At 37.0% G+C, this 16,134-nt stretch overlaps 1 protein-coding gene across 1 annotated transcript in view; it reads left to right on the top strand.

Moving 5' to 3' along the window:
- The first annotated feature begins 216 nt into the window (after positions 1 to 216).
- The window catches only part of LOC148159698 (synapsin-2-like), a 47,422-nt gene continuing 31,504 nt past the window's right edge, over positions 217 to 16,134 (top strand). The window contains exon 1 of the mRNA XM_088005986.1: positions 217 to 662. Coding sequence (XP_087862112.1) covers positions 217 to 662 — 446 coding nt within the window. The remainder of the gene's footprint in view (positions 663 to 16,134) is intronic.

The raw sequence follows: 16,134 nt of genomic DNA, 5'->3' as shown, positions 1-16,134 counted from the left end.
CCATCCTCTCCTCCCTTCCTGCTTTACCATCCAACGCAGAAGCAGCTCTGCTGTCACGCATCCCTCGATCATCTGGACTGATTTGTTTGCTCTGTCATTCATCTAACCCCTGATCCACTCTGCCTTCACTCCATTCAGCCTGGACATCAGGAGGCGCCCAGTCAGGAGAAAGACACATCTACAGTCGACTGAGAATCCCACCTTTCAACCGAAACCATGAACTTCCTCCGCCGCCGTCTCTCCGACAGCAGCTTCATGTCCAACCTGCCCAATGGCTACATGACAGACCTTCAGAGGCCTGACCCACCTGCTCCTCCACCCCCCACCGCCTCCTCTCCTTCCCAGCAGGGTGCAGCCCCTGCCTCAGCTCCTGCCCCTGCCCTCTCCCCAACAAAAGCTCCTACTCCATCCCAGGTGCCTGCCAGCTCTCCCGGGACACAGGAGCGCCGTCCATCGCAGCTGGCCCAGCAGCCCCAACAGGCCCAATCGTCGTCGTCCTCTGGCGGGTCCTCCGGCTTCTTCAGCTCCTTCAGCTCCATCACCAACGTGGTCAAACAGACGGCTGCATCCGCCGCTGGCTTTGTGGAGCAGTCGGCCCCTTCTCCGTCCCTCTCCAAGAAGTTCAAGATCCTGTTGGTCATTGATGAGCCCCAGCATGAGTGGTGAGTGTTGAGAAAATGTCACAGGTTGTCCAAATAACTGTTGGGAAGCTGTGTGTAGCAAAAAGGTCACACTTCGTTTCATGTTTGGAAAGCTCCTTAGGCTTCATACAGAAAATATTTGGTTCTCAGTCAGCCAGAAGGCACAAAATTTATTAGCTTATTTAATTGAATGTGGGTGGATTGGCATGATTTTGATATGCACACTATTAAAATGACTTGTTGATTGATGGTTGGAGCCTTCTGTGAAATCAAAACAAACCAATGGGTTCTATTAGCCAATAAAGTTGCAACACAAACATGAAATTTGATTCTTCTTATTCTGTTGCTTCATATCTGTGCAATAAAATGTCTTCTCCCAGTGATGCTGCTCTCAAAATAGCTCTGTTAATCAAAACAGACAGGAGTGATTTTCTCTGGGCTTTGCATTCACACATTCCACCACCCAACTCTGTCACCTGTCTCAGCTCTTGTGATTTGACTTGTGCTTTAAGATGCTATATTTGTGTCTATGTTAATGAACGTGTGAGAGGGTTGGTTTTAAAAAGCTTGAAGTCACAGTTAGCATCTCTCGACAGCACAAGCTGCAGCTATAATCCTCATGCTGTCAACATGCACATCGCTGTTGGACAAAAAGCATGTAGCTCTGAATAAAACATCATCTTCTACAAGTTTAAAGGGAGCTTTCTGCAGAGCAGTGACGTTGCAGTGCTGTCTACTGTATTCGGTTCCTGGAAATCAGATTTTCATGCTGTAACAGTTGATGATGGATTGCTGGGACGTCTAATGTTGTCATTAGCTGGACATAGCTTTATCTTATCAGGCTATTACAAATGTCTTGTGAAAATGATTGCTGCATGACCTTTGCTGTTTAACAGATGCTCTGTAAGGTTGTTGCAGGTCAATTATTGTTGATCTCTTCATATAAAACATATCTGAAAGCTTTACAATAAGCAGATATGTAGATCTAGATGTCCTGGAATGAAATTTAAAAAAAAATTACACTTCAAAATCTGGGAACACAGAAAATGTCATTCCCATCTTTTGAGATTGATGTTTATGTTGGCAGAATAATGTTGAACACCCAGACTTCAGTAGAGAGCGAAAGATGAGAAAGAAACCAATACACCATGATTCAAAACAATACAACATGCTACAATATAATACAGTATACCATAGTACTGCACAATAACATGATGAGATAAATTTGAAACTATGTGGTCTGAAAGAGCGGAAAAGATTAAAATACAGACTGATAAGATATGGCTACCAGTGCATGAAATAAATCAGCTGGGCGTGTAAGTTGCTTCTATTAACATTTTTGTTAGGACTGGATTGTTCTCAGAAGCTCAATGAAATCCAGCCTTATGATACCTTCTCTGCAATAGGTCAAGACATAAAAATATATCTTAAGAGTACCAAGACATTTTGAACAACTTCATGCTCATCTTTTGTGGAAACATTTTTAGGAATTCCAACATGACTCCCCACCAACATACTAAGACATGGATGTTCAGTGGAGAAGACCTTGAACACGCAGTCCAAACAAAGAGAACAAAGATGTAACACGCATACTTTGTGGAAAGATTTCTCAGAAGAAAGTCAGATATGAAGGTGTTATAATTGCAAATGCTGGATCAACATCACATTAAACCTGATGGATCAAGAATAAGTTAGTGATCCTCTTGGTAAAGGCATATGAGCAAAAAAAAATTATCAATACATGGGACAGAATAGGAGTTATAACAATATAGTAGAGTTTATTGCAATGTGATGCAATGCATAATGATGGAATGTTATACAATATGATATGATACAGATAATACAATACAATACATGATACAATAAATTATGAGACAATATGAGAGTTTACAGAAATATACATCATGATATGATGAATTTAGGTAAATATGATATAATATGATGCTGTAAAATACTGTAATAAAATCAATTATGCCAGAATGAGAGGAAGCATAATGCAATACAAAACTATATGGAATAGTATTCCACAATACAATATCAAAAGAACTAATATGATGCGAATATCATCTGATTCAGATGCTAAAATGCATTGGTACTATGTAGAACAGTACAAGATGTAATACTGTTATAGAATCCAATATTACATAATACTTTAAGATGTAATATGATACATTATAACACACATTATTTAATGCTTCCTTGGGGGGTCATAGCTTTGTCAACCAGTGCTGTCTAAACAGCTGTTTTCACCATTAAAGAACATTTACAATGCATGTATAAGAGTGATAATTTATACACTTTATGGATAAAAATGGGTGATAAAATTAGTTAATTCCTACTTCAGCACCAGCAGAGCTGTACTAAATACAGTTTTTATAAAGCTGATCTCAGATGCATTTTTAAACAATCTGGATCATTTTGGAAATTTTGTACCTTCTGCCTCAAGGGCAGAGTTCATGCTCAAACTGAAGGATGTGTGATAGGTCTGATAATGGGCCATTGATTACTTAAACAAAATCAATACGACCTTCTGAAAGTACATGACTGACAATGTAGTACATGACTTCAGTAGTTTTTTTACAGTCTGAATGTGACTGGCAGCTCTAGGTTATGATAATCCTACATTTCATGCTGTGATTGTTTTGGTAGGCTGTGATTGGTTGGCTGCCACCTGTGAGGTGGCAGTCTCTAAATGGGTGACACTAGAATCTAAACTCATAAAGGAGGCACTCTAATGCATGGCTTTGCTTTATGTAATCCTGCTTATGTAACTACTGTCATGTATATACATCATCATCCGTTACTTATAGTTAGAAAGCATTAGAAACTTCAGATTACTGACGTCGACGTATTAATGAAAATACATCGGGTTCTTTTAATACACAATCAAAAACTGTCATTTATAAACAGATTGTATATGTACTGCTCTCATCTTATGGAGCATTGTAAAGTTCTGACCAGGCTCTAATTTTCACAACGGATAATCACATCAAATGACTTGAAGCAGCCACTGTAATGTGGTCTGATTAAGATCTTGTGCTGGAGTTTTAAATTGACAGCTTTAACCCATAATATGATACAGAATTTGTTACAGGACATTGGGAACATGAATAATAATAATAATAAAAAAAAAGAAGTCTAATGTCTGATTTTTGCATCTACCTGCTCTGTTTCCAGTATTTTGTTTTCCAGATGCTCCTATATTCTGAGAAGTATTAATATTAATGTTTTGTTCCTTGGAGGATGATAGCAGGGCTTTCACGAGGCCTCTGGGCCAGAGTAGCATTTGGCTGAGTCTTATTGATTTTCCACACAGAAAGGAGTGGTCGGCTTTTAGTAGTCCAACTTGGTAAACAGAAGATCTCGCTGAAAATATTGCATCTGAATGTCAATCAGTTTGACATAAGAGTTCTAATCCTGCACTTTGACTTCCAAAACAGCTGTCATCTGAAGGAAATATTCACCATAACACATTGCTCAGCTGGACTGTGAGCAGATTCAGTGTTTGGCAAGTGTATCCAGGGGCAAACACACAAACACCACACACACAAAGCGAGACAGACAGAGAAAGAGAAAAATGCATCAGTAAATACAAACAAAGAGCAAACAGTCACTGCTAAAATGACTGATTGCTACAATTTTATAATTTTCAAATGAAGAAAGCAAAACATTATTTAGTGTATTCTCATATGTTTGTCAAACGGCAGGAAAATAAAAGATTTGGTGAAAGAAATCTAAATCTACCTCTTTTTTATGGAAGAGACTAGGAGGCAGTCAGATGCTTATGAAACACATTCAATCAACTATTTACAACATACATCAGGTTCTAGTAGCTGGTCAGCCTAAAGCATTCAGGTGCATTTTGATGAAACCAATGATCTAAAATAGAAAATACTTTTGCCTGTCAGTCTGTTTAGGTTTAATTCCAAAAATTAAATACATAATTCTAGAAAAAGATTATTCGCTAGTGAAGAAACCACAATATTCAAGATAGTTTAAAATTGTCTCAGAAGAGAAAGTCTTAGGAAGTTCAATGTGAACTCGCATTGCCAGGAGAATTCGGAGAAAGCCTAAAAGCTACAGGGATCATTTAGTATGTCATAAAATTCTCTACTCTTTGAGAAGGAACGTGGAGGCTTTACTTTGAAAACCTGTACCTTAAAACTAAGCATAGATCACTACCAGATGTCAAGCAGATTTTGGAGAGTTTGTGATCATTTTACAAGCAGGTCCCCAGGGAACATTTTCACCCCTTATTCTTAACAAAACAATTAAACATGACCTGATCATCCACTGAATAATTGCAGTGCAGTTGGTCTTAAACCTAAGCCCTATTTAAAAAGTCTCTAAACGTTAGTTTTTAAAATTTTGACCAAAAGCTGATAAGATCACATTTCAAATTGCTTCTCTAAACCATCAAGCCTAATGCTGTTTTTAAAATATTTTATATGTCGTTGTATTTAGGAAATGATTTTTTTAAAATCACTTAACACTGGTAAGTCTGAAATATGGAGAAACAATAAATCATTTAAGTGAGAAAATGATTTATCAGTTAAGTGAGAAAAACTAGACCTTAGACAGTGATAAGCAAACTATTGATGTTATGATGTTCTAATATTATAATCAGTTATTTATGCCATATGATGATCCTCCAAATGCTTCCTGTCGTCTTCTTCTTCGTGGTTTGCGTCACTGCAACATGAGGTTGTTGATCATGTGATTTGTATGGTGCGAAAAAAAAGTGTTTCCAATGCAGTTTTGCAATACATATATTTTGATACATCTATTAACCTCATCATCTCATTAAAAACGTTAGTTTTTTCGAAATTGACCTATTTCTATTAAGAAAATGTATTTTTGTAAATTCATGTTGCCCAATTTTATGGTTAATAAAAAAAAACGCAGCTATATTAAATAATGCATCTTCATTCCTCTAAATTGCAGATATTCATCACAAACTCAATCTCTAGATTCAGTAAATGATTAGATCCAACATAAAACAACTATTTATAGCATGCACTGGAAAATGACAGAATCAAAACAAACAGTCGTGACAAGGCAACAAATGACGCAAATATCTCTTGCATAAACAAGCTGAGGCGTCACTGCTCTCTCGGCATCTGACGATGGTGTGCAGACCTCTGCCTCTGCAACGGGATTCTCTGACTCCGTCACAAAAAGGCCATAAGAGGAGCCCATCAATAAATCTAAAACAGAAAGAGTGTGTAGTTTCAGCCGTTTGGAATTGAGTTATGTCTCTGAGTAGTCTCGTTTAAGATTTATGTAAGTGCCCCGAGCATTTTGAGGTGGAGGATGGAGGAGGGAATGTCCTTTCTTTCAAGGTTGGAGTTGGGACATGGAGGAGGGTCGATAAAGGAGAACATCTGGGAATCTCTTTTTTTTTTATCCCTTTCGCTTGACGTCTCTGTTGTGCCTATTCAAGTCTAATATTTTTCTCTATCTGCTGCTTTTTTTTATCACGACTTTGTGTCGCTCAGGAGAAAATGCTTTTGGTTCACGATGTGATGATGTTATGAGAAGAGACGTGGTGATTCAGCAGTTTCAGCCCAAAGGCCACATCCGGGTTTCCTCTTTTGCTCTCTGCATTTCTCTGCATCTCTCTCGCACCTTTTGTTGCATCTTACAAATGCTTTATTTTTCTACATATCCAGTACATATGTGCTCTTCAGTGTCTGCCAGAAAGCAAATGACTATATTCACTACCTGATATTGCATAAGCACTCATCAGATTAAATTATTTTGGACTGGTGACTTTTATAACTGACTCATGCTGGATGTGATTTTGTGTTTTTGACTGCAGGTTAGAGATGAATATCCTTTGCTTTGCCTGCAGCAAAAAAACTGAACTTTAACTTTAGTCTGTCGTTTTATTATTTATTATTATTTAATAACTTTAGGAGCTTGGTAAAAAGGAAAATATTTATTAACTCTGACTTGAGAAAAAAAGCTTCAGCTGGTCTATAAAGCGTATAAAATAAGTATAGAACATGTCAATATTTTTCTCAGCACACATTTCAAGTGGTTGTATAGTTGTAATAACTTTAAATGGCATCGATATCAGTATTTTTATAGCTTGTAGTGATTGCACAATAGCTTTTTTGTGCTTGACCGATGTGATTGCACTAACTTGACTCTAGCATCCTGAATGTGGGTCTGGCTGCCTGGATTAGTGAAGACGCAGGCCCATAATGAGAGCAGGTGGGGAGGAAAATACTCATACATCTCTGTCAGATTTACACAGACACATGCGCACACACGCACACACAAACAAGCAGGTGGCTTACTGCTACTCTGCTTTCAAGTTATACTATCCAGAGTAAATATGTGCCACTACACAATGATTTGGTGGTTTCCACCTCCTTGTTTCTGCTTACTATACCCCTGAGGAGTGATTTTAAAAGAAAGTAGGCGAAGGTTACTTACTACTGACAATGTCTCCTTTGCAGTTTAAATATGTCTTTTTAAAAGACACCCACATACAAAACAATGCAGGCACTCTGTTGACTTTAGGTTAATTGGTGCATCATTCACACACTTGAATGAGTAGATGATGTAAGGCAGCCATTCTAGGTCATTGGTGGGGCCACGACTCTCAGCTGCAGGTCACAGATTCAAACAGTAAGATTCAGGACTGACCTTATTAGAGCCAGAGGTAATGTCACGCTGACTTTACAGGGTGCTCCTGGAATCGACCTCCTGATGTCTTATACCACTTATCGGTTGTCATACTACACTAGTGGCATTTAAAGCCTTGCAGATGAGAAAGATTACACTCTTCAACCTTGGAAATGTCAGAATATTGAATGGCTATTGTGCTGGAAAGATGAAGTTATTTTTCTAAATTCTGAATGACAAACACATGACATTTTCATTCGTTTGAATTTGCCGTACAGCAAATGTTTATTTATTTTTTTTATGATTTCTACTGGTAGCTTCATTTTGCAGGGCCAGACTAATTTCTACAAAGCTGTTGGTTTTACAAAGTGACTTGGCTGTGGTTTCTTCTGGTAGATTAACTTTCTTTTTGTGTTTCTTTAAACCAATCATAGTTGACTTCACATGCACAGAACCCTGGAGGATGTATCTTTGATGTGTCTGGGTCAGAACTAATTTTAGTTTGCTAATATGCACAAGTGACCCTGTTGGGCAGCAAATGTTTATGGACAAACTGCAATGCATTTGTTTGGAACCAGACAGAAAGAACCATTCATCTCCCTAATCAAGGCACTGCATCTATCTTTGTAAGAAATTATTATATGTTTGTGACATTTTTTATATATAAAGCCATGCTTTGGAATATTTTTACTGCCACACATTTATTCTACATTGTCTCAGTGCAGGCAGAGTTTCATTACATTTGGCTTCTGTTTGCTTTCCCCAAGGCCAGGCTATTTGTAAATGCAGGATCGTGCCAATACCCAGTGTGTATTAGTGGCTTTAAGAAGAGCTGTTATCCCTCAGCTCTATTGGGACTGAGTATCACAGATCGCCCATTAACCAAATGTTGTCAGTAAGGGAAGAGCAGTCAGCCCTTTAGCTAATTTTAAAGTGTGCTAGGGAAGAATGTTACTTTATGCATTACTAAATTATTTCACTTTTACTTTTTGGGGACTTTGGTAGTGTTTTTGCTCTGTACCCTGTAGCTGAAATTTTACAATGGCAATTAAGGAAGATGAGCTCTACCTCTAACTGTCTATCTTGTTAATATAAATCTTCACCTCAGCAGACCTTGCACTTGAAGACCAGAAGTAATTGGTCCAACCATTCTTATGGTAATATCTGTCTTATTTCTGTAAAGATGAGAAACAGTATTCTTTTTAAAGGTTTTAGTGACACAAGTAGCTTTTATTCAAGCACAAAGGACTGATAGAGAAGGTGGTCAGGGGCTGGGAATCGACCTGAAAACAACTGCGTTTAGGACTGTGGCCTGTGATGTGCCTGCTCCACCACTGAGCCATGTGGCGTCCCTGCAGAAAAAGTCTTACATTCTCCTGCAGACAAAATACATGATAAAACATGTGGTTTTATCAAATTTTACATTTTATACCAAATACTGTAATGCCACTCTCTTTCACTCTTCAAAACTTGGCAGGACAACATCATGAAACAACTGTCATTTGTTTACAATGGCGTAGGTAGTTGCCTGGTCAACTTGTTGCTGTGGATGGAGATAATATGAAATAACTTTTCAGTCTAATAATTCAGCTCTTTCAACAAGATCGCCGATTGCAGTGGCCCATCATCACTGATCTGTGGGAGTTTCTGTGGGATGTCATTCCTGCTGCATTGGTCAAATTGAACCCGAGTTGATTTGCAGTCTGACTCATGCCTCATTGAGTTTTCGTTTAGCTCTATATTGTCCATACAACAAAGCGATTTGCCAGGAGAACTACCTATAGGATGAGCTATTTGCACTGAAAACACACAGAAATGGCCGGTTAAAAATTGCTGCCTTTTCAGATGAAAAGCATTAAAACTATAGGCATTGATTTTCATATTGCTGATGGCGGCTTTGTGCAGTGAAACAGCTCTATCATATTCCAGAGATGAAAGACTCCCTTTGCAAAAAGCACAGCAATATCTTACAGGGCTACAGAGTAAATAGGACCATTCAGAGTTGCAGCCTGGAGTGGAGTAGACCTCTGTTGCTATGGCACCCGGTAATGATTCTGAAAAAATCTGGTTGTAAGCAGGGATGTAGTGAAATATGAGACAGAACAGTTGACATTTAGTTCTCTGGTTGAGCTAAAGCATAGAAAAAAAAAAAGATGTTACGTTTTGTTTTTCTTCAAATTTTTCTCCCTTCTTGATTTTGTCCTCATACAGTTAAATAGTCTGTGAGCAAATTGACATTACATATGAAAGTGTGAGTTTGAAAAAAATTGGGGTAATAAATGTCTCAAACTTGTATCCAAAGAATATTTTTAGACAATACATGTTCAAGGGGGCTTCACACTGGTTGAATTTTTTAACGGTTTCCTTTCTATAAGAAAATCTTTTGTTTGAATCCCCAGCTCAGGCCTTCCTTTGTGACGTTTGCATGCTCTCTCCAAGAGAAGGCATATTCTTGGTTACCAGTTATCTTATCTTAACCAAAAAATATGCAGTTCCACATAAGTGAAGACTTGTTGTCTGTCCTCTGTGTGTCTGCATTGTCCTGTGACAATCTGCATTGTCCTGTGACAAGGTTTCCCAACCTTGTAAAATGACAGCCAGAGATTATCATCTGCCCTGCCACAACCCTATTTGAAGGATGGATGAATAGATGGCTGGATCGTAAAACTGTAATTTGATTTGCCCGAATATTTCAAAAGATTGTCTATTGACAAAAATGCAATATGGTACATAAGTGGATTAAAATGTTCTCTTAGAGGCACAGCTGTATTATCTAGCACAGTAGTTTGTAGCTTGTGTTTGTTCCTGCAGGTTGTTTTCCTTTTGGAGAGTTGCAGGTTAGATTAATGACAATGGCTGTAAATTTGCCATGGTTGTTAATGGGACTGTGAGAAAAGCTGTTTGGCTCTGTTTCTGTCTTGCAGCCCGTCCTGGTTGAACCCTACTGATAGAAGAGACAAGCCACATCTCTCCTCTGTGATCTTTAAACTTGGCACAGCTTATAGATGAATAGATTCTTTGAACAGGATGAAAAAATGTCTTGTTTATCAACAGCATAATCTTTTATCTCAGTCATTTGTTAGCCCTGTTTTTTTTTAAAAGTTGAATCATAGAATATGTAGTTAATTATTCAGCTGTGTAATCTAAAACACTTAATGTGAGTACAGTAGGACCAAACCTGCAAGTTACTGTCAGTCCCATTATGGCCTCATCAGTATGTATATTTGGCTTTATTTTTAAAAACAGGTTCATGCATGAACTATTTAAATGTATTGGGTGAATTCACTTTACAGTGTTTCCTCTCCACTGTCACCACATGATTATGCAACTTGAAGGATCACTCCAATAATCTAGGTTGCACAAAAAAAAAATGTTTTTTTTATTATATATTTATATGCTTAGAAGGATTTGACTGATTGATTGGTGGATGGATTAATTGATTTGTCCACATTGACATAAAAAAGAACAAAGACATGATACGCAACAAAACATTTGACTGCATTTTGTGATAAATCACTGAAGTGAACTGCCCCTTATGTAATTAGGTCAGTGCTGACTATATGATTGGACTGTACTTGCATTAGTTTGTCCTGACCTGAATCTGGACACAAGTGGATTCTTCATACTGACTTATACTTGAATCTTCTCGACTTGCAAAGTGTCCTGGGATAATATTTATTGTTATGCAGATAAATGAATATGAAACAAAATGAATGGTTGTAAAATGTGCGACTGTAAACTCTAGCTCTATTTTATTTTATTTTTAATTGAAGCCCATTTACCTACTAATATTTTCATATTTATACATTTAGTATGCAGTTCGTTCTGCATGAGCTTGACTTGGAGGTTGTCAGAATTTGTAAATGTGCCTCTGTTTGCATAATGTGTATAAATGTGAAAAATCACCCCATGTATTAGCTGTATTTGTTTTTCAGATTCTCCTCAGGATTAAATAGTTTGCTCTACATTATGCCTCTGCAGACAAATGGACTGTATAAATATTTTACCACCATTTTGAAATGTTAAATCAAAATTGATTTGTCTGCAGTAGAAATGCAGAAATTAGCTAAATCAATAATTTAGATTCACATTTTGCATATGCACTTAAAGGTTATATTTAATTAGTTTTCATTAGAAAAAAGTGTTTTATATTAATAACCCGAGTCAGACATGTCCTCCTCTATCTTAGGCTCCTCTTTCTAATTTTTAACATGAATGTGTAAATATGTAAATGTATCTGTTCTGGACTGAAAGCTGTTTTAACACTGTCATATTATGGAGTTTTACCTCTTACTAAAGTAGCTGACATATTACATCCGGTGTAATATTGTCTGAAATGTGTGTTTATTCATTTCCAGTGAGAAATAATTAAGCCCATCACAACATTGTGATGTACCTTTAAAATAATTGGAATAAAGATACAAAAACATCTAACTTTAAACTTGTTCATTATTGTTCAATTCCCAGCTTCTGTACTTTGTGGAGCATATTTTTTTTAACCTTTGTCATTTCTAACAGACATCTTGGTAAGTGGTAACAAACTTAGATCTTAGACCAGACCAGGTAACTGATTAATATTCCCAAAATACAGTCCCACATCACCAGTCACCTCCTCCATGCTTGATCATGAAGATGGTATCCTTCAAATCACAAGTTTCTTACACCAGAGATGCTGCTGATCCATTTATCCAAGCAGCTCCAGTTTGAATCTGTATGTGAAGTCCTTTATTCGGTTCAGTTTAGTTATTTAGCACCAATTCACAACACGTCATATGCATATTTTACATGTTTCCTAGTTATCAAGCAGTGGAGTCAAGTTCAGTTTTATTCAAATTGATTAAAACATTTTTTTTATCCAAGGAAATCCAGCAGGCTGCATTACTTCACTGACTTGTAGCTTTCACTTCTCCTGGACAAACATGTAGCAGCAGTGGAGAATTGTTTGCATTGTTTGCGTTTCGTTCACATTGTGAAAAAACTGTGTTTCTAAGTTGGATATTACAGATATAAAAACTCCCTTTTTTTGCAACTCAAGCAGAAACACAAAGGCATGGATGGTTTATTTTTGCCATCTTTGTTGCCATGGAAACACACTGATTAGATCAGTGGATTGTAAGTGTGTGCTACTGAGATGTTTTGGTCATTGCTGACATATTCAGAGTGCAATTCAACCCACCTCAATACCAAAAAAAAACAGTACAACATTGAGGATTATCAGAAGAGATCTTTTGTAAATCTACTTATTGTATTCACTACTGTCTTTTCTTTATGTGTGTTTCTGTATCACTCTTCTCCCACATGAACACACACGTCCAAAAAAGTGAAAGACTAAAAAAGGAAAAACCATCTTTCTGAGACAAATGACTGAAATGACAATTGACAAAAGAAAACAGGAGAGACACATTTTGTATAAAAGGTACAGACCCGTCGCCTGCAGAACTAGATCTGAAACTGAACATTGAGGAATTTGGTTTTATTGAGACACAATCTGCAGCAAAGACTCCAAGGTAGGGACGTTTTTGCTTCTTATCTTATGCACCAAGAGGCAGCTGACAGGACAGTTTCCATTATGATCTAAAAACAGATTTTGTAGTTCAGTTCAGTGATAAAAATCAGAATATCTAATGTGTCACCTTTCTTTGTAATTAATCAATGTTCAGATCCAGACCATGCCAGGTCAAATTTTTAGCCACATCAGTCAAATTGCAGCAGATTTTATTTGAAGTGGAACAAATAAGCAGCTACAGACTTTCCTGCCACTTACACATATTGGATCTCCCATAAAAATCCAATGTACCTTGGGTCCAGCAGCTGACTGTGTTATATTAACTGTACTCTAATTGAAATGAAAGTACATATAATTTGATCAGCTCCAGAGAAGGGCTGGCCAGGGGAAGCTTTTCCACCCTTTGAGTCATCCCTGTATCCACTCAGTGCAATGAAGAAGCAAGCTCTAGGATGTTTAAGCTAAGCGATTAAACACATTTTCAGGTTTTCTCAAAATATTTTGGAGGTTCAGTGAACTCCCTGGTGTAGAATTTTGAACTGGGTCGTTCCTGCTCCGTATGCCCCTCTTTTTGTCTTCAGGCTGCGAGCTGAGCAGATTGAGTCTGCCTTTTGTTTGTCTTCCATTACACCAGGGTCGATGTGAAGCGCTGTTAGTTTTAGATTCAGCTGGGAATAAGAGGTATCTGACAGATAGTGGATGCCAGGAGCTGCAGGAAAAACAGACAGAAGAGATGGAGGAGCAAACCTAATGAGCTGGTTTGAAAAGCAGTAACTTCACGCACAAACGAGGATGCTGATGATCAAAAGTGGGGAAAAAAAGAACTTTAAATTGCTTTATTAATTTGCATATTTTGCTAAGCTCCAGGAACATACCCTGACATATCTATTTCTACCAAAATATGGAGATAGCAACATCTAAAAGCAGCGTAATAATTACCTATGAAACTCAGTGTAACAGTTATTATAAAATCGATGTGTCTCAATCCAAAGTTAAAGGACTAACTTATACATTAATGTTACAAAAGTGATTCTGAAATCACTTCCTGTATGTCACAGTTAAGGTTTTATAGCCATCAATGCACAATGATAATAATCAAAAAAGTATTTTTTGATGAAAAAGTAAGTCATTTAGGTAGTAGTTTAAGGGAGCAGCTCTAACCTTTGTTCTTTTTTCAGTGTGTTGAGATAATTTTTCCTCAGCTGACAGTACACTCTGCTGACAGAAACAACAGTAAGCGCCTCACAACAACAGGAAAACTGCAGATCCCAAACATACTGGCAGCTGGTGAACAGAATCTGCTCTCTGCAGCTATTCACCACATTCTGCCAAATTTAGTAACTGCAGTCAAAACTTGCTTCCCTCTTAGCTTTTGTCATAGCAAAACAGGAAATCCTTTAAGAAGCCAGGGAGTAGGGCCAAATGTAAGTTATTTTTTGCAACTTCACATGGAGCTTTTGTGCACAGCGATTTCAAAGGATAGGCTCATTTAAAACTGCATCATAAATAGACTGGTGTGTAAATATTTAGGCATGGAGGAGAAAAAAGAGAATAAGAAAACTAAACTAGAGACAGATTTATGTTACATATTATTCAAGTCTGTTTAATCATTTTAACTCTTAAAAATAGATAAAAATGATGGATATCAGTGTGTGGTCATTTTCTAATTGATTTGCGAGAGACCCATAAAGCAATATACAACAAATATGAATAAATGAATGAGTGGATTTGTTTTATTTCTTTAGTAGTTCCTGTTTTTGTTAGACCTGTTTTCACTTGTCCATCCACTGTATGCTTCATGACCCTATTGTTTTTGTCTTTGAAAGGACTCAGCCAAAGGGCCATACAAACAGTTTGATTTATATTCTCTTTACGTTTTATTCTTTTACCTACATCCAATCTTTGATTAAAACTCTTTCTTCCATATTTGTCTTTTCTTGATTATATTCCTTGAGTGATTTTTGACTTATTTTTTGTAATCAGGTCTTCCTTTTCCTTCTAGTTTTTACAACTATCACTTTATAATCTAAAACAAACTTGTGTTTGTTCAGCAAGTCTTCAAATTGTTTTACCTCTTTCTGGTTGATATTTTGCATGTGTGTCATGTTTGCGGTTACTGATGTAAAATGCATTTAGTCAACTGTTGATGCACTGCTTTACTACTGCAGTGCATCATCTTCACAACACTGAAGTTATTTCATACTTTGCACAGTTAAACCTAAACTGTATTTTTCCACCAGTAAGAAAGATTCTCTGTTAATGTTTCAAATTCTGAATTACTGTTTGAAATTGCCAAAAATGATTTACTGACACCTTTAAATGTCTTTACTTAAACTTTTGTGGATAAAATGTCACCATCTGTTGCCATTAGCAACTGGATGCTGGATAAAATTTTCTAACTTATTGTTTTAATTTAGTTATTATGGAGATCTAAATTTGTCTACAATACAAGGAATGCAAATAGAAAAAGATTTCTGTGGTCTAGAAATGTTTTTTATTTTTCAAAATATTTTAACAAGACATAAATAATGAGCCCAGCTTTCCTTTTCTTTGTTGCTATGGATACCTGTGGGAGGTTCCAAGTAAGACTTGAGGGTCAGGTGAAGCACTGTTCACAGCTAAAGATGAGTTTTAGGAGTTATCGAGGTTTGTTTGGTTTTCAGGTTGGGAAAAGACACATTTCCTGAGCAAGAAATTGCTTCTGATTATTTAAAATCAAGATGCACTTTACTTCACCTTTTTAATTTGATAGTAAATTATTTTTATTATAACCTCTCCAATGCAGGCTGGGGTGTCTCTAATAACCTTTACATGTAAAGTGTCTCGACTTGTGAGATCTGAACAACATAAAAGAGCAACAATTTAATCTTCTTGTGGCTTAAAATATAAATAAAACCAACAGAAAATCCAAAGAGATACTTAATTTACTTTTCACCTACTATATAAATAAATACAGAGATTTACCAAAAATTCACAAGTCAGATTCCACCTGTTTGATTGCATATTAAGACAAATAATTGATCAACTAGTCACATGGTAGAAGATCAAAAAATGTGTGAATGGATGTGGTGAGGATCAGATTTAAGCGACTTTGAATGTGTGATGATTTGTTGAAGTCAGATCTGAGGATTTCATAACCGGCCGATCTACTGGGATGTTCACACACACCCATTCGTGAGATCACAGAGAAAGGTTCAAAGAAGATAAAAGTTTCTTTATTTGTGTCGGACATCAGAGGCGAAGGGGCAGACTGGTTTCAGATGATAGAAAGTCGACAGCATCTCAAACAACCAGTCGTCATGCAGAATATGAGCTTTACATTCTCTGAACCGTGAAGCAGATGAGCTACAG

Source organism: Poecilia mexicana, unplaced genomic scaffold, assembly GCF_051168715.1.
Source record: "Poecilia mexicana isolate PSO_F unplaced genomic scaffold, ASM5116871v1 scaffold_5, whole genome shotgun sequence".
Classification (NCBI taxonomy): Eukaryota; Metazoa; Chordata; class Actinopteri; order Cyprinodontiformes; family Poeciliidae; genus Poecilia; species Poecilia mexicana.
This window is presented reverse-complemented; position numbering and strand designations above follow the sequence as displayed.